We start from the raw sequence: 22,415 nt of genomic DNA on the forward strand, positions 1-22,415 counted from the left end.
TTTTTTTTTTTTTTTTTTTGCGTTATGCGGGCCTCTCACTGTTGTGGCCCCTCCAGCCGCGGAGCATAGGCTCCAGACGCGCAGGCCCAGCAGCCATGGCCCACGGGCCCAGCTGCTCCCCGGCATGCGGGATCCTTCCAGACCGGGGCACGAAGCTGCGTCCCCTGCATCAGCAGGCGGACTCCCAACCACTGCGCCACCAGGGAAGCCCTTTAAAACAGTTTTTTAAAAGGAGTTTTAAAGTTAAATATATATATATGTATATATATATATATACATATATATATATATACACATATATATATAAAAATGCAACATGTCCCAATTAATTAGCAAGAATAATTGACTGAGATCAAGGAAGAAGGGAATCTCACAGGCGATTTCAACACAATCCTACACATAATTGATGACTGAGATTTGAAACATTAGGAATGTTGTCAATAATAGGATTCTCCCGTTTGGATCTATGAATCTTTGTGAGGTATCTTTTTATCTGTCATGAAAGTCCTTCAAATCAAATGTCAAAGGTAATTGAATTTGCAATCAGAAGTTTAAATAGTTGTATCTAAACGTCACACCAAGATTTATCTTAGTCACAAACACAGCACACTATAATGAAATAAAGAAACCAGCAACAGCCAATGTTTACTGGATACTTTATTTGACATTATCATTTTGGCTGGGCATATCCCTCACCTTCAAGAAGCAGAACAAAATATAACCTTCAGATTAAATCCAACCTTAAGTTACTTTTCCAATGATCCTGAAGTCAAACTGTAAAACTGAAATATTACCACCTCTGATTTCCCATGAAGATTAAATAAAACCTCGTAAATAACAGTGCCTAATACAGTGCCTGAAATAAACAAATGCTCAGTTACATTAACTGCTCTTTCCTTGGCTTGAAGCCATGTGATTAATAAAGAGATAATAGGCTTAGGAGTGAGACTTGAATTCTCACTATACCACTTGCTAGCTGTGTGACTTGAGGCAAATTATTTAACTCCATCTGTAAAATAGAAATAATACCCACCTTATAGGGTTAATGTGAAAAGTCATTAAAGAATAATGCAGGGGCTTCCCTGGTGGCACAGTGGTTAAGAATCCGCCTGCCAATGCAGGGGACACGGGTTCGATCCCTGGTCCGGGAAGATCCCACATGCCGCGGAGCAACTAAGCCCATGTGCACCACAACTACTGAACCTGTGCTCTAGAGCCGGCAAGCCACAACTACTGAGGCTGCGTGCCCATGCTCTGCAACAAGAGAAACCACCACAATGAAAAGCTCACGCACCACAACGAAGAGTAGCCCCTGCTTGCCACAACTAGAGAAAGCCCGCGCTCAGCAACAAAGACCCAACGCAGCCAAAAATAAATAAATAAATTTAAAAAAAAAGAATAATGCATACACACAACATTGTAAATCAACTACACTTCAATAAATAAATAATTAAAAAAGAATAATGCAGCCAAGTCCTTCAACCCAAAAAAGACTGTTAATAAATATCCTCCTTAAAGACAGTCTATTCATAACTGTACCCAAAGGATAGACTTATGGGTCAATGAATTTTAAAATACCCATCAGAATCCTTATCTTTTGGTAGAATTACAGCAATGCAGTACCCTGACACAGTGCCTAGCATGGAGTGGATGCTCCGTTAATGTTTACTGAACTCGGGTGAATTACTATGTCCAATGTCACTTGGCTAACTGTGGCAGCATGGGCTAGCCTGGGTTGGAACTAGGTCCTTCTGCTACTCAAGCCAAGGCTTTTCCCACTATCCTGTGTACTCTCCCTAGTCTAGGTCATCCACTTGCTGATAAAATTACATGCTTATTTACACCAGTACAAATTAATTTAAGGGTCATAGTAAGGTGTCACCATAATTTGAGTTTTTCAGGTTTCTACGGCTAAAGAAGTCCCTACTCTGTTAAAATACTTTTACATAAAAGAAAAACAAACAAAAAAAACCCCACAAGCTTTTTACACAGCTTAAATCAAGAAAAAAAAATGTTTCCTTTTGTTTTGCCCAGCTACCACAGGAAAGTTACCTATACTGATGATTTCCTAAATGTAGACCGTGTTGGAATGTTTTCAGAATAGTAATACTTTAAAATGGTACAACCAACACAAACTGTAAGCCGCAAACTCTAGTGGAACAAATGAGTTGGGGGAAGTGGGAGAGCCACTCCATTCTTGCCAAACTCAAGGCTGAATACACATGAAGTAAAATACTATGCACTGAAAACATACAGATGCAGGTTCAACTATACATGAAGCACCTGTTAAGACGAGTCAACTCACAACCTCTGGATGACAAGCGGAAAACAGGTTTTTAAATGTCTGAACCCTGCAGCTTCAGCGCTTTTGCAACACCCGCTGTTACGATCTGTCACGTGAAGCAAACAGGCACAACCAAGCATCACTATTAGAACCACACTACCGTTCACCGACTGGCCTTCTACACACAGTATCAAGCAAAAGCAGGCAAACCGGCAGAGGAGGCCTTCGCCTAACTTTCTTCCAGATGCCAAACGCTGTACGGAGGCCGCGGTGTGCAAGTACCCAACCCCAAGTAAATAAATGAATACCTAGGCATTCTGACATCCCCAAAGGTCCTCCTCAACCTTAATCTTTCCAGAGTGTCATCCCATGAAATACGACTTGTTTGCACAGAACCCCGAGACCCGTCCTTCCCCAAAGGGGCAGCACTGATCACCTCCTTCCATGGACCCCTTTCAGCCAGATTCACAGACACCCACCCCCGCCCAAACCACTGACTCCGCTGACTCCCACAGGGTAGACTCCATTACCTATGTTAAGTTTCTGAACACGTGATTTGGGAGAGCAAACTTGCTAGAAACAGATTACACGACACTTGAACACATTTCTCGGAGGACTGCCCCACCTGGAGCCAAACAATCCCCAGGGAGGGACTGAACGTCACCAATCTTGGATGACACTCGTTCGAATCACGCTAAAGAGAAGACTGAGTCCCTCCCGGCTGGCCGCCGGCAGCTCTTACCCATTTGTCCAAGGGGACTTGGGCGAGGGACCCGGTGCCCTGGTACAGGTCCAGACTGAGCTGCTCCAGACTCAGCTTCTCCTGCAGAAAGTGGCCCAGGTACCTCTGCAGGAGGTACCGACAGGCCCTCTTCTTGATGGACTCCGAAAACGGCCAAGGCATGACGAGGGCTGGCAGCTGGGCCGGCAGGGGCTGCGGACGGCTCCGGCCTGGGGGTCCAGACTCCGGCTCCAGGCCGCTGCTGTGGCTGCAGCGGCGTCTCAGGTCCCGGCCGGCGAGCCCAGGCCGCGGCGAAGCCTAAGCCCGGGGAGGCCCCTCCATGCCCGCTCGGGGCCGGGAATCCCTCAGGGAGACCCCCATCACCTGTGCCGCGCCGCTCGCGCTAGGCCTGGAGGGGACAAGGCGCGGAGGAGTCCCCGTCACCCCAAGTCCGGGGGCTTCCGAGGGGGTCCTAGTCGGCCCAGAGAGAGGATGCAAGAGATCACGCGGGGAGACGGAAAGGCCTGAGGCCGGGGCTGAAGCGGACACCTCCACCGCCGCTGCGCGACGAATTTGTTGTCATCCACGGGGCGCGCTCCCGACTGCGGGACGCTACCTGCGCGTCCGTGAGACCCGGACTCCAGCGCGCGGCCGGGCAAGGCGGAAGTGACGCCACACTGGGGGGCGAAGGAGGCGGGGAAAAGGACCCGGAAGGGGGCAGTTCCGGCTCCGAGGGGGCGGGGCGAGGGCGGGGAGGAGATGGGGTGGTGCAGCAGGTCGCTTCCAGAGGCCTGGGGAGGGAATGAGAGGAGGACGCGGGGCGTTCGCAGGTGAGCAGTCGCGGGGCTGGCGGCGGGAGGCCGGCCAGGGGTCGAGGGGGGTTCGAGGGCGAGCTGGGGGCCCTCTGAGCCGGACGTGGCTCTGCAGGCCGGGCCGTGAGGGGCGACGGCAGAAGCGGCCCGGTGCCCGGGCTGAGAGGGGGTGGGGTTGGGGGCGGATCCGGCCTGGGCCGTCCCAGGCAGCTTAGACCCCGACCCCGGACACGGGCGCTCGGATGCTGCCGGCTCTACGGGGAGGGCTGCAGCCCCTCTCGAGCATCCCTCTCCCCCCCACGCCCACCCCCCGTATTGACTGGTGCCCATAGTCAGCAAGTTATTCGTCGCCCGCCTCATTCAGGTATTGTTTTCCGGAGCTTCAGCTTCGCTGTCTGTCTAGAGGCTCGCAGTTTCCAAAGCGCTTTATTCATCCTGCGTGTGCTGCGCCAGCGACCAAGACACTTGAGCTTTCTAGGCAGAACTGCTCTCTCTGATCGATACCAGAACCTTCCGACCCCGCGGAAACCTGGGCAAAGTACTTGTGCGATTCTGGGAATCTGCGCAGCCGTGTTTCTGCCTTTTAGGAGGCAACTCCTGCAGAGGCGGAGCCGGCTCTTAGCTTGGTCCACCCCCGAGAAGGCCTGCGTGCCGCTGTTCCGTGGCCCGGAAGCCAAGTGTCCTGGGTTAGAATCCCGCCCCTGGCGCTCATTAGCCGAGCCCCCTCGAAGCGGCCGCTGACCTCTCGGAGTCTTCGCCAACTGTGAGCACATTAGTAATATCTTATCTCCAAATATTGTTAGGAAACTTAAACGATATACGTAGGGAACCAGCGGAGTCCCGATACATCCAGTTTAATCAAGAATAGTGAATTAAACCCGACTTTCGCTTTACCAGTTGGACTCCTGTCTTTCTTGGTTATTCCGGGGGAGCAAAGGAAATACCCTTTTAAAACTCAAGCAGACTGGGTGTTTGTCTTGTAACCTGTCAGACGAAACAAACTGTAATAAGCTTACTGGAAAGTCTTGTGGAGTTTGTCACTAAGCAGTTCTAGTATTCGGAGTGTAGAAAGTTTAATTAAAGTTGTAAATTTTATTAGCCGTCCGGTTTTGCTTAAATTATTTGGTATTTCTACCAAATAATTGAGTCTGTCACCTCATTAGTAGAGAGCTTAAAAGTGGGGATGTTTGTCTCCAGGCCCCGTTCAGTAAGATTTAGTAAATGATTTTAAATTTGCCAACACTGTTGATTTATCCTGTCTGTGGGTAAAAAGGTTCATGGTTAGTTAATAAATGAAACTGTCGAAAGAAAAAAAAATAGTGAATTAAGACGACCGGGTTAAGAAGATTTTGTTTGTATGCTGATAACTTTCACCAGTGCCTTAGAAATACTAACAGCCCACAAGTGTTGGCAGATGGAGAAAGCTCTGGTTCCCCTTTCCACCTTTTCACCTTTTCATTTTGGAACCAGGGTGCTTTCCACTGTACGTAGGTGCTGGGATTGTTGCTACCCCTCATTCTTTGTAGACTTGTCCCAAGCATTCTTGGTAACTTCAGTTCCCTTGCTCTTCATGCATGTTTAAATGTTTGTTAAGGGTCCTTTGAATGAAAGTCTCCACAGTTGGTGATGTGAAAAAGGTAAAGAGGAATTCAAGGAGCTTATGTTCTATAGTGAAGGGGTCACTCCTTTATTCAGTAAATATTTACTGATTGCCTGCTATGTGCCAGGGATTGTTCTAGGTACTGGGGATACAGCAGTGACCAGATTAAGTCCCTGCCCTCATGGAGTGCTTACATTTTATTGAAGGGAGGGGAAACAAACAGTAATCAAACATGTCATATGCCATGTGGTGATAAGTGCTGTAGAAAAAAATAAAGTAATATAAAGGGAATGGAGAGCAGAGAGATTTGCCACTTTTTTTTTTTTTTTTTTTTTTTTTTTGCGGTACACGGGCCTCTCACTGTTGCGGCCTCTCCCGTTGCGGAGCACAGGCTCCGGACGCGCAGGCTCAGCGGCCATGGCTCACGGGCCCAGCCGCTCCGCGGCATGTGGGATCTTCTCGGACCGGGGCACAAACCCATGTCCCCTGCATCAGCAGGCGGACTCTCAACCACTGCGCCACCAGGGAAGCCCTTGCCACTTTTATATAGGGGATAAAGGAAGGCCTCTCTTGTTTAATAGGTGACATTTTAGCAGAGACTTAGGGAAAGCTGGGGAGCAAGGCAAGTGAATACCTGCAAGAGTTTTCTAGGCAGGGGGAACAGCACAACGCAAGGCCCATGGCAAGAGCGTGCTTAGCGAGTTCAAGGAACCTCGAGGGAGTGAAGGAAAGAGGAGAAGCTGGGGGTTTGTGGGGGGGAGGGGTCATATAGGGCCTTGTAGGCCACTATAAGGACTTTGCCTTTTTATTCAGTCAGTGAATGGGTTTGAGGAAAGCAGTGCCATAATCTGGCCAAAATGTTTACAGGATCATGCTAACTGCTGTGTTGAGAATAGACTTTTGTGGAGGTGAGAGGACCAAAGGAGAAAAAGCAAGACCAGTTAGAAAGATATTGCAATAATACAGGCAGAGATGACAGTGGCTTGGACTAGAGTGATAGAAGTGAAGATGGGAAAAAGCAGTTGGATTCTGGATATATTTGGAAGATAATAAGTCATGTTTATGAATAATTATAATGCTTACCATAAAAAGAGTGTAAACAAAGTGGTATGAAACTGGGATCCAATCTGGCAGGGAGTTAGACTAGACCTTGGGAGGTTTGAACCAGACTTTTGATGAATGAGGACAGTTGACTTCTTTTCAGGTTGAAATGTTAAGTAAGTGATTTCTTTTGGAATATAGAATTACATTCAGACTGTCCGTAGAATGTGTGAAATTTCACATATCAGAAAGGGGAAATAAAAATTAGAAGATTTTGTAAAAACAAACATGCTCCCTTCACAGTCTTAAGTGTGTTGCCGGGTACGTTTTATGCTTTGTAGGAGAAATTCAGCGTAAATTGTTAAGGTTTGGGATCTGCCATTATTATACCTCTAGCTCAAATAGAGTACAGACTCATCCTAACAGTGTTTTGTGTTTTATCAAAGACAAAGTACTATCACAAAATGTTAACAGCTAACATTAATTAAGGGAGGACGATGAAGGTAATTACCAACCAAACATTGTCAACTTCCAAAAAATTCTAGAAAAGATTTGAAATGACAGGTTAGAGGCTATATACCAGAGGCTGAATGGGTCATGTCAAAAAATCATCCATGAAAGAAATCCATGTTAACGTGTGAAAGAAAAAAAAAGCTGAGATGTTTTTGTCCTTCTAAGACTTGTGCCTGAGGTAACAGGAATAAGATAATAGTGTTCCTGTGTCTTATGCTTCTCAGAGCCGTGAAAGGCCGCAGCTGCAGCCACTCCACGTACTGTAAAGAGCACGGAACTTGGAGTCAAAGGGCTTAGGTCAGAGTTTACTCTTTCTTCTTTAAAGATATTTAAATACTCTATTTTTAACAATTAACAGATAATATTTCTTGAGCTTATTGCGTGTCCAGCACCATGCTAAGCGTTTTCCATATATTCACTCATTTAGTTCTCTTGGGATCCCTTTAAGGTAGATGCTCTTGTTGGCTTCATTTTAGGGCGGCGGAATGTGTGACTAGAGGGATTAAGATATCTTGCCCCAAGTCGCAGAGGAAGTGGCAGAGCTGAGATTCTAGCCCCGATCAGTCTGTTCAAAAGAGCCCTTTAACCATCACACCATATGGCCACTTCTTATTCATGTTGAGAGGATTTTCCAGACTGTGATGTATGATATAAATAAAAGTACAGTTGACCCTTGAACAACGCTGGGGTTAAGGACGCCAACCCCCCAAAACTGAAAATCCACGTGTAACTTGTAGTCAGCCCTGTATATACGCAGTTCCACATCCGCCAATTCAATCAACGTGGATAGTGTAATACTGTAGTATGTACTGTTGAAAACAATCTGTGCATAAGTGGACCTGTGCAGTTCAAACCTGTGTTGTTCAAGGGTCAGCTGTAATCATCATTAAGATACTACATTCTAACCCTCAGCTGACTGTTGTAATGGCAACTGAAAAATCGAACTTCCTTTCAAAATGTAAATTTGACATCTGTATACTGCTCTTGAAATCATTCTGGCTCTGTTCTTTTGCCATGCTGTAGACATGCAGACAGTCGTGTATGTCTTTCTACTCCTGTTCTTTTGTCATCAAGGACGAATCTAGTCTTTCGCTAGCTCTTTAATGCTGTAAATTTGTGATGAAACAAAACAAAGTCTACTAAATTAAGAAGTAGAGAATAAAGAATTCAGTGAACAATATCTTGATAACTAGTTTCATGAATTCTCCCCAGACCACTAACACAGTCCAAAAATTATACCAACAGATGAAGTAAGAGCGGTTCCTAAATAATTTATGGATGATGTTATAAGGAATCATTTGGAAACTTTTTGCAAGGTGATGCAATCTACCAGAATAACTAAAAGCAACCATAAGGTATTCCAATTTTTGAAGGTGCTGGCAACAGAATATTGCTCAGAGTCTGGTAGAGAGCCAATTTAGAGTTTAAATGGAAAACAAAGAAGTTTCTATTTCATATCTCTTTAGATATTGATTTATGTTGGTTAGAATGTACCTTATATTAAATATAATACCAAATCCTCTATATAACCTAGTGGGTTATATAGAAACAAAAAACTAATTCCTGGAGTTTTTTTGGTTTTAGTTCTTAAGCATTCAATTTTTTAGTCTTAGAATCTCATTTACTATTTCTGGTTTCAAAAGAAAGGTTGTTTACAGGGTTGTAGTGTTCTTGCCTATTTTTTACAGTTTAAAAGACTTCTCCAGGAGTACCACTCTAGTTGCCAGATGGGATTCTGCCCGATTCATGAACTGCCTAATAAAGCCAATTAAATCTTTAAAAAAAAAAAAAAAAAGACTTCTCAAATGAACATTATCTATTTCTTCACCATCACCTTCCTGTTTAATCAGGAATTTGTTATTACTAGGTTGTGTGTGTGTGTCTTTGTTGAAAGTGGGGTGCAGAGTAATTTTATAAATCAGTGTACAAATGGAAAGATAAGCCCTTTTTATTTGAATTAAGTAGCCCCCGCTCGCCACAACTAGAGAAAGCCCGCACACAGCAGCGAAGACCCAATGCAGCCAAAAATAAATAAAATTAATTAATAAATAAATAAAAAAACACTAAGTAGTCTGGCTTCTCTAAGAAGAAAAATGTGTCTGTAATGCTGCAAATGATTCTGATTTAAAATTTTTAATTTCAAAATAAGTATCTCAGAGCTATTGAAAACATTAAATGTTATGTGTTACAGAAAATAAAGTTTAAACTAGCTTTAGCTTCGCCTGAATTCTAAATGTTGCGAATTAATCAACTTTATTCATCTTTACTTTCAAAACAGTAGTTTGAAATTCAGATAAATTCAAAGCTCTTATTTCATTTGAAACTGAAGCTGCCAGTTACTTTAACTGTCTTAGGACTTCCCTGGTGGTTAAGAATCTGCTTGCCAGTGCAGGGAACACGGGTTCGATCCCTAGTCTGGGAGGATTCCACATACTGAGGAGCGACTAAGCCCTTGCAACACAACTACTGAGCCTGCACTGTAGAGCCCACGAGCCACAATTGCTGAGCCCACGTGCCACAACTACTGAAGCCCTTGCACCCTAGAGCCCACGTGCTGCAACTACTGAGCCCACGCACCGCAACTACTGAGCCCACGCACCGTAACTACTGAAGCCCGTGTGCCTAGAGCCCATTCTCCACAACAAGAGAAGCCACTGCAACAAGAAGCCCGCGCACCGCAACAAAGAGTAGCCCCCGCTCGCCACAACTAGAGAAAGCCCGCACACAGCAGCGAAGACCCAACGCAGCCAAAAAACAAAACACTAAGTAGTCTGGCTTCTCTAAGAAGAAAAATGTGTCTGCTTCCTACACCTCATACTTTCTCATACATCACATTTTTTAAAGTTTTTTGTCTTATTACAAACAATACATTTTTCTGCCATAGAAAATTAGAATATAAAAAATTAAGAAATAGAGAATGAAGGACTTAGTAATCAATATCTTGATAACCAGTTTCATGAATCCTCCAAAAACACTAACATAGCCCCCAAATTATACCAACAGAAGTAAGAGCTATCAATAATTACCTTAACTTTTAATAAAGAGCATTATTATAACCGAAGTGGGAAGAGCTATAAAGACTTAGAGAAGGTCCAACCCAGTACTAACATTCCACTCTTCCACCAGCTCCAACCTCTGCCTATTAACTTTATACCCCCAGACCCAGTGCCTGGAATTTTCAGCTTTTTTAGTTAATTCCTTGAGTTAAAGCAGTCCTTCTCTTACTTATTTTTCACTCATATATTTTAGTCAGAGGCAAAGGAAACCCTAGGGGTGGGGAAACATAACCTAAAGAGGACATGGCTTGAGGCTGCCATTTGCTTTAAAATTGTACGTAATTTTGCATCATACTTCATAATATTGTTACTCTAGCAGTGATGTGTATTTTCCAGGAGTGTCTATCATGTTTATCCTGTAGCTTTGTATGCCCCACGTCACAGAGCTGAGTACTACAGCTTGAGAAGCAGAAAATTAGTAATTTTCCTTTGGTTTATTCGCTCAGAAAGTATTCAGTGAAGACCTGCTTTATGCCAGACGCTGTGCTGGTGATATGGACACCACAGACCTTCATTTGCAGTGAGGTGTGATAAGTAGAGAAGTATCAAAACAAATTCTAAAGAAGGAGGATATAGTGATTAACTCTACCTTGAGATCAGATACAGAATCCTGAAACAGATGTGTCCAAACTGAATTTGGAAGGATTAAAAGTCTGAAAGTAGTGTCAAAATATAATTTTTTAACTTAAAAACGTGAGTTTTATACAAACATATAGTAAGCATGTGTCAAAAATGTATTTAACTCATTAATGAAAGAACCAACAAGATGGTGAAGTTGATTCAAAATAATATAGGAGAGACCAAAATCAATGAAAGAAAAACTGATGAAATAAGATTCCAAAATTAGCTGAAAACTGGTTAATAAGCTTTCCACTCCTGGCTAAGATAGAGTAACAGGGACCAGATTTACCCTTCCACCTGAAACAACAAAAACAGTGGGCAAAAATACATGAAACAATGGTTTTAAGACGTTGGACATTAGGCAGTGAAGGACAGTGATCCCTGAGAGACAAGATGCAAACTGTTGCCCCAGATTATTGCCTGGAGAGAATTTCTAGGCATAGCCTTGCGAGGAGAAACCCAGATAGAACTGGCAGTCTACCTGAATTGCGGATAAGAAGCTAGGATTCCAGGAAGACCAAGGCAGCTAGGACAGAGTACTAGAAGGTAGAGAGCTTCTTAGAGCCGTGGATAAATACGGAGGATCCCCCTCCAGTCTGCAGCTGAATACTGATCAACACATAGTTGTGAGGAAACTCCCCAGGGCTGGGGAAGAGAGTACCCAAAAGAATTAGAGGAATTTTCAGAGCTCAGACAGGACCAGTGATAGTTCCAGTTCTTCTCACCCAGAATGAAAAATCTCATAATTCATAGGCCATCCGGTAGAGTGCTCAGAAAGGTTTTGCCTCTGTAGTTGGGAAAAAAATTAACCAGAGATTAAACGAGTTTTGATACTGCCTTAAAAAGCCTAAAAGCAAGACCTGAGAAGATCAAGCTTCTCCCAGATAACTACATCCCAGGGCAATACTCAATGATATTTATAGGAATATAAAAATATCAAGCACCATGCAAGGTAAAATCCACACAGTCAGGCATCCAATCAAAAAATATCAGGCATACAAAGAAGCAGTATGCAACCCATAACGATTAGAAAAATCTGTCAATTGAAACCAACCCAGAAATAACAGTGACATTAAAACATTTATTATAATTACTCCATATGTTTAAAATAATTAGAGAAAAGATTGTGCAAATGAAGTAGAGACATGAAAAATATGTTTTTGAAAGAAGAATCCAAGTATAAGAGATTAGATACAGCAAAGAAAAGATTAGAAAAGAACTTTAAATAGCAATAGAAACTATTCAAAGTGAAACACAAAGAGGAAAAGAGTGAAAAAATGAGCATAGGGGTAGGACAACTTCACTTGGACTAATATTCATGAAATTGGACTCCAGTGAGAGGAGAGACGAATAAATGTTAGAAGAAATAATGGCCAAAATTTTTCCAAATTTATTAAAATCTATGAACCCACAGATGGAAGAGGCTGAATGAACCCCAAGCAAAAGAAACATGAAGAAAAACTACACCAAGAGGAACAAAGATAACAATGACATCACCTTTCTCATGGGAAACAGTGCAAATAAGATGATGGTAGAGAAACATCTTTGATTTTTTTCTTGAAGGAAACTTTTTTTTCTTGAAAGAAAAACAGTCAGCCTAGGATTCTATCTATACCCAGCAAAAATATCTTTTAAAAATGAAAGTGAGGCTTCCCTGGTGGCACAGTGGTTAAGAATCTGCCTGCCAATGCAGGGGACACAGGTTTGAGCCCTGGTCCAGGAAGATCCCACATGCCGTGGAGCAGCTAAGCCCGTGTGCCACAACTGCTGAGCCTGCGCTCTAGACCCCAGGAGCCACAACTTCTGAGCCTGCGTGCTACAACTCCTGAAGCCCATGCACCTAGAGCCTGTGCTCTGCAACAAGAGAAGCCACTGCAATGAGAAGCCTGTGTACTGCAATGAAGAGTAGCCCCTGCTTGCCGCCACTAGGGAAAGCCTATGCACAGCAACAAAGACCCAGTGCAGCCAAAAATAAATAAATAAAATAAGTTTATAAAAAAAAAAAAATGAAAGTGATAGGAAGACTTGTTCAGACATAGAAAAGCTGAAAGAATTCATCAACAGCAGACCTACACTACAGGAAATGTTTAAGGAAATCATCAGGCAGAAGAAAAATTATACAGATCATAGATGCAGATGTAGATCAACACAAAGAAATGAGGAGCATCAGAAATAGTAACTGTATGGTTAAATATAAAATGCATTTTTCTTACTACCTAAGTCTCTTTGAAAAGTAACTGGCTATTTAAAGCAAAAATAATGGGAATTCCCTGGTGGCCTAGTGGTTACAATTCCAGGCTTTCACTGCTGTGGCCTGGGTTCAATCCCTGGTCAGGGAACTGAGATCCCACAAGCCATGACGTGTAGCCAGAAAACAAACAAAAAAACACTGTTAAAAACAATAATAATGAAACAAAAATAACATGTATTATGAAGTTTCTAACATATGTAGAAGTAAAATGTATGACAAAAATAGCACAAAGTGTATAATATACTCTTGTAAGGTTCCTATATTATTCATGAAGTGGTATAAGAACACTTGAAGGTGTGATAAATTAAAGATGTATACTATAAACTCTAAAGCAACCACCAAAAACGTTCAACAAAGAGTCAATAAACCACCAAAGGATGTAAAAAAGAATCCTAAAAAGTGGTCAGTCCAAAAGTAGGCAGAAAAATAAGGAAAAGGGAATAAAGTACAGATGGGACAAATAGAAAACAAACAGCGAGATAGTAACCATGTCAATCATAGTAATCATATCAATAATCATAGTAATCATATTAAACATAAATGGTCTAAACACTCCAATTAAAAGGTAGAGATTATCAGATTGGATGAAAAAGCAGGACCAAACTATATACTGCCTACAAGGAACCTACTTTAAATATAAAGACATTGCTCTTCCCATTCTCAAGAGCTTAAAACAGCCTGTTGTACCAAAATCAAATTCTGTTGTCTAGGTATTAGCACCTTGTCACATTGGGCCATTCCTATCTGTTATTCTCTTAGCATTTTCCTTGTAGTAGACTACCTAGTCCAGTTTCCTTACAATTCCTGCCACACCCTGGGCATTCCATGATTTATGACATAATTGTTAAGTTACTATGGGGCTTGACTCATGGAACAGGTCAGTCAAAATTGGGCTTGAATGAGCACAGATGAAAAGTTATGGATAAGCAGAGAATACTTGAGAGTTGTGGATTCTTCAGAGGGAACAATGCACAAACAAGGCCCAGGGTATGGCATCTAACACCTTGGTTTTAGATTTCTCACGTCCAGAATTGTAAGAAAATTAATTCATGTTATTTTAAGCCACTAAGTTTGTGGTAATTTGTTAAAGCAGCAATAGGAAACTAATACACATGTTGATACTCAGTCTACAAAGCTTTTATTAAGCACTTTCTACATGACACACAAAAATATCATGGTTCCGTTTTTTTTAAACCTCTTGTGTAAAGCTGTTGAAGAGCGAGATTTGACGAGTGCTTTTTATTTTAGGTAACTCCTAATTCAGTATGCTTTCAGTTGCCTGTAAAAATAACGAATTTATTGGCTGCAATAACTGAAAAATGCAAAGGTTGGGCAGCTGTCAGGGCTCAGGCTTTATTTCTCTGTGAATCTCTTGGCTCTGTTTTCCCATTGTCAGCATCATCCTTGAGTTTCCCTCGTCTTGGGATGGCTACCAGGGACAGCCAGGGCTGTGTGCTGTAAACTATTCTGCATTAAAGTGACTAGAAAAGGGACTTTCCTGGTGGTCCAGCGGTAAAGAATCCGCCTTCCAGTGCTGGGGACATGGGTTTGATCCTTGGTCAGGGAACTGAGATCTCACATGCCATGGGGCAACTAAGCCCGCACGCCACAACTACTGAGCTCGCATGCCTCAATGAGAGAGCCTGTGTGCCGTAAACTACAGAGTGCACGCACTCTGGACCCCGTATACCACAACTACAGAGCCCATGTGCCCTGGAGCCTGTGCGCCACAACTAGAGAAAACCCGCATGCCACAACTAGAGAGAAGCCCGTGCTGCAACAAAAGATCCCGCATGCCTCAATGAAGACCACGGGTGCTGCAACTAAAACCTGACGCAGCAAAACATAAATAAATAAATTTTAAAAATAAAATGACTAGGAAGAATTCAGTGTATTGATAAATTCAGGACAGTCTTCAGTTGGGATTGGGGTCAATCTCACGCAAATTGCTTGGTTACTTTACTCAATAGGGGAAGGGGGGACTTCCCCGGCAGTCCAGTGGTTAAGACTCTTCCTTCCAATGCAGGAGGCGTGGGTTCAGTCCCTGGTTGGGGAACTAAGATCTCACATGCCATGGGGTGCAGCCAAAAACTTAGAAAAAAAAAAATACGGGAAGGGGAGGTATTAAGATTCCTCTTGGAAAATCTGGGTGCTGTTAGGAAGGGGAAAGGGTATTTATAAATAATCAAGAGCTTGTCATACCAACAAAAGATAATTGTAATAATACCTTAAAGTAATGATAGCTTAAAATGTTAACTTGTGTAATGCTTCAGTACTAAAATCTGTCAATTCTTATGTATCATCAAAGGTTCTGGATGTGTCTGCTATTTAATGCATCATTCAAAAGCATTTCAGAGAAAAATCTCCTGAAAGTTCACAGTCTCAGGAAAGGTGTCTTTCTCTTTTTGTGCCCCTTGGTGCTAACTACTACCCACAGTTTGATGACCTGCTTTACTGACCTGTGAGGATTTCTTATATTCTAGTATTGGATTTTGGCTTATCATATCACCATGGTCCTAGTTGCAATGAATTAAGCTCTTTCTTTAAAAGCTTTCTCATATAAACATCTTTTTCATGTAACAGTTACTATTTCTGTCATCTGTAGTTAAGGTACTTGATTACTTGAGCAAAATAAAGATGTTTGCCATTCAGGATGTTAAGAGATTTATGGTAGACAGTCACATTTCAAAATCTTCAGAACTGACTTTGTAAAAAAATAAAATGGTCTCATTTCTTATACATAAAACCAAGTGTAATATTAAGGAATATAATGATTATTTCTAGAGAAGGTAGACATTTTTAGAAAATCAAATATTTTCACTTTCATATATACTAAGTCAATATTAGATTTCAGTTACCTGACAAATTCCTCCAGCAATAATTGATAAATTTATAATTAACTTGTATTGTTAGTAGTGAGTGACTAATCCTATAAAGTGCTGTGGGAGACAAGATAAAGGACCCTTAAAGCGTATCATTAGTTGAAATAGGATTGGAGGATTATATTATTTGTACCAGTTTTCTATGTAGTTTTTTGAAAGAGCTTTACATAGTTTATCATAAGTTGCCGTTAGCAAATAGTTTTGACTTTTATAATGTGCAAATGACTTGCAGCTATAGGAACTCTAGCACCTTAAGATTTTTGCTAATAATTCAGATCATTGGCTGTACAGTAGAATCACCCAGAAACTCTGAAAAAATACCCAGAAAAATCTCCCAGAGGTTTTGATTCAGTTTCTCAGATGGGGTTTGTGGCCACAATTGAGGACCACTAATTTAAAGGATTTTGAACATCACACAGATAGGGCACAAGTTGGTAACTTTAGAAAAAGGGATGGAATTTGTAAGGTAATAGACAAACAGTACAAATAAATGTTCATAACGAGTTGAACAGTCATCCTACATTTGGGACAGTGGGTGCTTAATCCATATCAGAGAAATGAAATCTTAATTTACTTTTAAAGCCTACAGGTAAAAAGAAAGTATATCTTATTCTGAAAAGCTGTTTTTACATTCCAAAGCAATCTCACATTTATTAACTTTTCTCATCCATACATTTAGAATTTTTAACAATACTCAACTGCTCCCCCAGTCACAGAAGAGAAGCAAGAACTACATAGCAGACTGGCAGTAATACTGGGTCAAGTTAGCACAAGAAATAGTATTTTTCAGAGTATAATATGTGAGCCAGTTCAAGTAAATAGTAAAAAGAGTTATTCAGTAAGTGGTGTTGGGACAATAGGCTATCCACTTGGAAAATAAAGCTACACAGAATAAATTCCAGACGGATCAAAGAGTTAAATATAGAGAGAGAGAATGAGAATTCAAAAGATAATTTAGGTCATTTTAAAGTGTAATCGTGGAATGGGGAAGATTGCTTCTTAGGCAAAACCCCAAACTGAGAAGTCATAAAAGGAACTATTGAAGGTGTACCTTATAGGTAAAGACTTAAACTTTGATTTCAGACTACTTAGTTCATTTTTATTTGTTTTTTTTTAATAGGTGTATGATCTTGGAACTAAAAATATCCTATAAACCCAAAGGTCGTTTAATCAAGGGTATACATATTCAAACAATGAGACATCATTCTTTGCCTCTCAATGTTAAAAACGGTTGGAAAGGGTGTGGTGAAAAAGAGCACAGTCCTTCATATCCTGTTGGTGGAATATCAATCAGTACAGCCTTTTTTGAAGGGTGACTCAGCAGTATCTATTAAAAGTTAAAATGAGTATATACTTTGACGCAGCAATTCCAGTTCTAAATATCTGTCCTAGAAAAATAATAATACATTTAGAAAGAAGTAGGTACTAGGAGTTTTACATTGGCATTGTTTGAAATAGCTAAAAACTGATATTCTGAATTCGTACCAATATGGGGATTAACCTTTTGAGGAGAAGTGGAGAACAAGAGTTTTTTGTTTTGGGGGGTTTTTTTAATCTATAGGTAATTTTGCTGTGCAAAACTACTGAAAATGGTTTTAGGCAATATTTTCCCTAAAAGTTGTTAACTCATTAATGTTTTCCAATAAGTAGCAGCTGTAAGGCATAACTGCTTTTAATCAAACATTAGTATGTGGAGTGTCTTTCTATAAGCCAGTTTTATATCCAGATTTTTGCAGAATGGAAACAGACTGTAATCCCATGGAGCTGAGCAGTGTGTCAGGATTTGAAGAAGATGCAGAGCTTAATGGCTTTGAAGGAACAGATATGAAAGACATGAGACTGGAAGCTGAAGCAGTTGTAAATGATGTTCTCTTTGCTGTTAACACCATGTTTGTCTCAAAAACCCTGCGCTGTGCAGACGATGTGGCCTATATCAATGTGGAAACGAGAGAAAGGAATAGATACTGCCTGGAGCTCACTGAAGCCGGGCTCAGGGTAAGTCATTTTCTCTTCAGGAAAAAAAAAAAAATTACATCTTTACCACTTAATCCAAAAGGGCCGGGAGTCAGGGAGTGGGAAAGAGTGTTAGATGAGAACTTGACACTCAGTAGCTTCTAAGTTTTTTTAAGGAAAGCTTTTTTCCCTAGGAATTTTTATTAATACTAAAGTCTTTCAGCCAACATGGGAAAATTGGATTTTTTGAAAAAGAAAAAACAGATTTGATTTGCAGAATATTTTGTTGTAACCATCACCCCCCAGATTAACTTATTTCTTATCTCTAGCTAAATATGTTTACCAGAATTATGCATTCTCTGCATTGGATGAGTTTTGCAGCCATTGTGTTGAATATTTTCCCACCTCTTATAAATGTCTCTTCTATTGAAACAACATACTTGAGGGAATTCCCTGGAGGTCCAGTGGTTAGAACTCCTTACTTTTACTGCCAAGGGCCCAGGTTCAACCCCTGGTCAGGGAATTAAGATCCCGCAGGCCGTGCGGCACAGCCAAAATAAATAAATAACCTTCTGTCTTGGTCAAAAATCTCTGACTTTTCTGTTTCTATAGATAGTTCTCCCAAAGATACGCAGTATCATAAAGTAGAGCACAGGGTTTAAGCAAGTAAAAATGTCACGTGATACATTAAACAAGCACATGAACATCTCTTTATTTCACTAGATTCAATTTACCTAAGATGTATGTGATCGTGTGTTCTGTGTATCCCTTGATAGAGGATCACTTACATTGAAGCCGATTGCAAGGCTAGCATCGTCACTACCCTTAGTTCCCCAACAGCTGAGGCTTGGCTTTGGGAGTAGTCCCGGAATTAACTAATCTTTGTGCTCCCCTTCCTAAATTTGTACCAAAAACTTGCAATCTTTAGAAGTGGATGTTAAATAGAAATAGGCAAATCGAAAGTAGAGATAAATGACCCCAGGTAAATTAATTCTGTCTGACACTGTTTAATTCTGGTGAGGTAGGAAACGTTCTAATGAGAGTCAGAAGTCTTACATGTGAATTTGAGTGACCTTGGGTGAGTCAGTCAACCTGAGTCCCTACTTCTTTATCTGTAAGTTGGAGATTAAAAAGAAAAGAAAACTGAAAAGTATTTGGGGGATGGTTATGTGAATAAAGTTTGCAGAAAGATCTGGATCAGTTATAAAACCTGACATGTAAGTACTCAAATATTTATTTTTTCAGTCTGATTCAGTTAACATTTACTGAGTAACTGTCCTGTGTCAGGAATTAGAAATCAAACCATGCGAATAAGACATGATCCCTGTCCCCAGGTAGACCAGAGTCTAGTGGGGGTAAGAGAGGGGCAAACAAAATTGTAATATGTTGTAGAAAGTGCTGGGACAGAGCATGGTCCCGAAGTGGTGCGATAACAACTCTGCTTCTGTTTCTAGCATAAACTTGCATCTCCTTATAATCCTGTTGAAGAAAAAAGCTTTGGCTGTGTTTAAGGGGAAAAAACACACAGAGAAGCACACAGAATAACATTCCCTTTTATCTCAGAGTTGAGCAGATAAGTAATGTATTAGTAATGAAAGTGGCATTTCAGATAACTAATTATAAGGCAGAATTAAAACTTCAAATAAATTTTAGAATTCTTTATACAAAGTCCAAATCACATAAATTATAACAATATGGACTAATAACACTGTAGTAATAATAAGTATAATTATTTATTATAGTACCTTTATAAAAAGACCCTCAATATATGTGGAATTAAATAGAAGCATGGGGACTTCCCTGGCGGTCCAGTGGTTAAGACTTCGTGCTTCCAATGCAGGGGGCACGGGTTCATTCCCTGGTCAGGGAACTAAGATCCCACATGCCGTGTGGTGCAGCCAAAAAAACCCCAAAATAAATAGAAGGATGTTTTAGACCATGAAAATGAAATACTATTTTTGTATAGCTTTTTAAATTCTTTCTGTATTTTACATTCCTTTAGGATCAAAAGGTAAAACAGACCTTTTAAATTTTGAGAAAAAAATTATGACGAGAGCATTTTGCTGGTGGTGTTCCTGTATGTTATGAATTGCTTAAATATTACAGGTTGTATTAAAAATATGTGTATTCTAACTATTGATGGAGAAACACATAATGTCGGAGAATGACCCATGTAAAAACTAGGGTTTTTTTTTTTTGCTTTCTGTACCAAGATGAAATCTGATTATTTATTCACTACTGCATTTCTCTTGTAGGTGGTAGGTTATGCTTTCGACCAGGTGGATGATCATTTACAGACTCCCTACCATGAAACAGTCTACTCCTTGTTGGATACACTTAGCCCTGCCTACCGGGAAGCATTTGGAAATGCACTCCTTCAAAGACTGGAAGCTTTGAAAAGGGATGGACAGTCATGACTAAGTTTTTTCCTGTTAGAGAGGCTGCTGCTGGTACACAATGTTGACCTAAAGCTTGAAATTCTTCCAGGTGGTCATAGTAGAAAATGCATCTTTGATTTTGTGTCTTTATGATTTTTTGCTTCACATTTAGGCTTTTGATTGAGAACTTTATTGACTAATGAATTGTCTTTCTTAGTTTGTGATTCATTAAGGAAATCCTGAGGCCATTGCTGTGACACCGTCATTAAGACATTCAGATTTCTTCATATAGTATCTCTGGCATTCTGAAAACCTAATCAGTATTTCATTCTCTTATTGCAGGACTTTGATGCTGCCAGCACTCTCTCTTACATAGGAAATTCTAGATTTGCACAGTAATATAGGAAATAAACTAACTTCAAACTTTGATTCAGCTTGCTAAATCAGGGGTTTGCTACTAGCTTGGACTGACTTTGTAGTAATTATTTTGCTACCAGCCTTATTGGAAACAAATTATCAACTAGTTTCCCCTGCACAGATTTTGAAATTCACTGCTTCATGTAATCTATTTATATTATTAATATGGACTGATAAAGATGAATTAATTCTATATTACATAGCTAGTATTACGTGAAGAACAGGTACTGAAATAGTAATGTATTCCTGTTTGCACCAGCCGGCCAAGTAAGAGGACAAACCGTCAGCCAATGAGTGCAACAACTACTTGTTTCCAAGATACTTAAGCACATAAGCAAATATAGGAACAGGCTCCATTCTTTTCCTAACAAAAAGCATCTTCAGCGTGTGTGATTTAAAAGAAAAAAGACTCTGATTTCCTAGAAAACAATATTTTGGCCTGTGTTGATTCTTATTATGAATGTTTGTTTACATAATGTACAGTATATATTCAGAAAGTATTTTTGCTTCAACGTTTCCTTTCTATGATGTAGCGCTTTGGTATTCCCACAGCACCCCTCCTTCCCCAACAGATGTACAGCGTTCTGTCTGAATGCTAAATCTGCAATGTCATATGAGTGTGCGTCGTATGGGTTTGAAACCAAAGGATGAATGAAGCATTCAGAGACTTAATATTTGAAAAACGGAGACTCTGTATTTTATATTTTATTACAGGTACTAATATTTATAAAAATAAACTATACCATGCTGCTACATGTTTTCAAGTACATGTTGAATAATAAGGATTGGGGAGTTGTTTTTTTAATACTAGTCTAAAGCAGCAACTATAGAAATGTTGAACTAAAATTCCACATCTGGACACACCTTCATAATTTGTCATTTGAAGACTTTTTAAAATCATTATGAAATAATAGGTACTTTTAGGCTCTGAAGATCATGTAGACCAGAGCAAGTTAAAGTTTGGTTTGGGTCACTATTCATTGTCAGAGTTTATTGGAATGCTTAAATTATGTTTGATAAATGAACATTCATCCTCGGCTTTATTTTCAGATGCTGAAGTGTTTGGGTAGCGAAGTCTAACTTCAGGTTGAACTTTCTCATGCTTAATCTCAGGCTAAATGTAAAGGATATTTGTAAAGTTTGAATAAAATTCTGTTTACTAATTTTGAGTTAAGTATGAAGAAAAGTGATTGTATGTTTAAAAATTGAAAGCGTTCATTTTGTGATAAATGTTTGATTCCGAGAGATTCCGTTTCCATTTTTGAATTCTGTATTGTTCCATTTCGGTGTGAAGTGATTTGCTCTTTTTATTACTATGAAAGAGCAACAGAGAGAGAAGACATTAATAGAACTACACATATCAAAACCTCCACTAGATATTAAAACCTTCATTTTACCTAGATTTTTAAAAGAATTTAACCAGATAAATTAACCCTTGATTTCACTTCCAAAAGAAAAAGAAAGAACCTCCAAATAAGTAGCTCTTATAAGTCAGTAAGAAAAAAATGAGAATAAGGGGCAAATAATATGATCAACTCAGAAAAATATACAAATGTCCGGTAATCACTTGAAGGATGTTCGACCAGACCAGTAATTCAAGAAAGGAAAATAGGCTTAGCTATATTGAGCCATTTTACCTAATAATTTAATAGTTTCTCTTATTTAAATATAATGATATTAATAAAGACTTAGTGAGAGGCATAGTTACACTCTATTGGAAGATATATTGGTGAAACCTTTCTGGAAAATAGTGGTAATAAAGCCTTTACAAAGCTTATAACTTCTGTGCTGGTAATAGCCTAGAAATCTAGCATAGTGACATGATTCAGCAGAAGATATACAACAAGGATGTCATTTTCGCTAATGAAACATTGAAAAGGCTCTAA

The 22,415-nt window shown here is 40.2% G+C and overlaps 2 protein-coding genes and 1 non-coding gene across 7 annotated transcripts in view; 2 read left to right on the forward strand and 1 right to left on the reverse strand.

Annotated features, from left to right (window-relative positions):
* Nucleotides 1-3,672, reverse strand: part of ATG2B (autophagy related 2B) — a 74,964-nt gene extending 71,292 nt beyond the window's left edge. For all 4 annotated transcript variants that reach the window (XM_024758691.1, XM_024758682.1, XM_024758697.1 and 1 more), the window contains exon 1: nt 3,027-3,672. In XM_024758691.1, coding sequence (XP_024614459.1) covers nt 3,027-3,188 — 162 coding nt within the window. In that variant the 5' untranslated portion in view covers nt 3,189-3,672. The remainder of the gene's footprint in view (nt 1-3,026) is intronic.
* A 75-nt stretch (nt 3,673-3,747) lies between these two features.
* GSKIP (GSK3B interacting protein) lies at nt 3,748-21,890 on the forward strand. Of its 2 annotated transcripts, XM_024759137.1 has the most exons (4): nt 3,773-3,835; nt 4,182-4,580; nt 17,508-17,776; nt 19,990-21,890. In XM_024759137.1, exons 3-4 carry the CDS (start codon nt 17,519-17,521, stop codon nt 20,149-20,151), a joined length of 420 nt encoding a protein of 139 aa, XP_024614905.1. In that variant the 5' UTR covers nt 3,773-3,835; nt 4,182-4,580; nt 17,508-17,518; the 3' UTR covers nt 20,152-21,890. The 2 variants fall into 2 exon arrangements, with proteins under 2 accessions (XP_024614896.1, XP_024614905.1); XM_024759128.1 differs by lacking the exon at nt 4,182-4,580 and having other exon boundaries at nt 3,748-3,835.
* Nucleotides 4,693-4,819, forward strand: LOC112410040 (small nucleolar RNA SNORA27). Its single transcript, XR_003005310.1, has one exon. It is a non-coding gene; the product is annotated as a small nucleolar RNA SNORA27 (small nucleolar RNA).
* Nucleotides 21,891-22,415: the final 525 nt, after the last annotated feature.

The sequence above is a fragment of the Neophocaena asiaeorientalis genome, unplaced genomic scaffold, assembly GCF_003031525.2.
Source record: "Neophocaena asiaeorientalis asiaeorientalis breed wild unplaced genomic scaffold, Neophocaena_asiaeorientalis_V1.1 scaffold476, whole genome shotgun sequence".
NCBI lineage: Eukaryota > Metazoa > Chordata > Mammalia > Artiodactyla > Phocoenidae > Neophocaena > Neophocaena asiaeorientalis.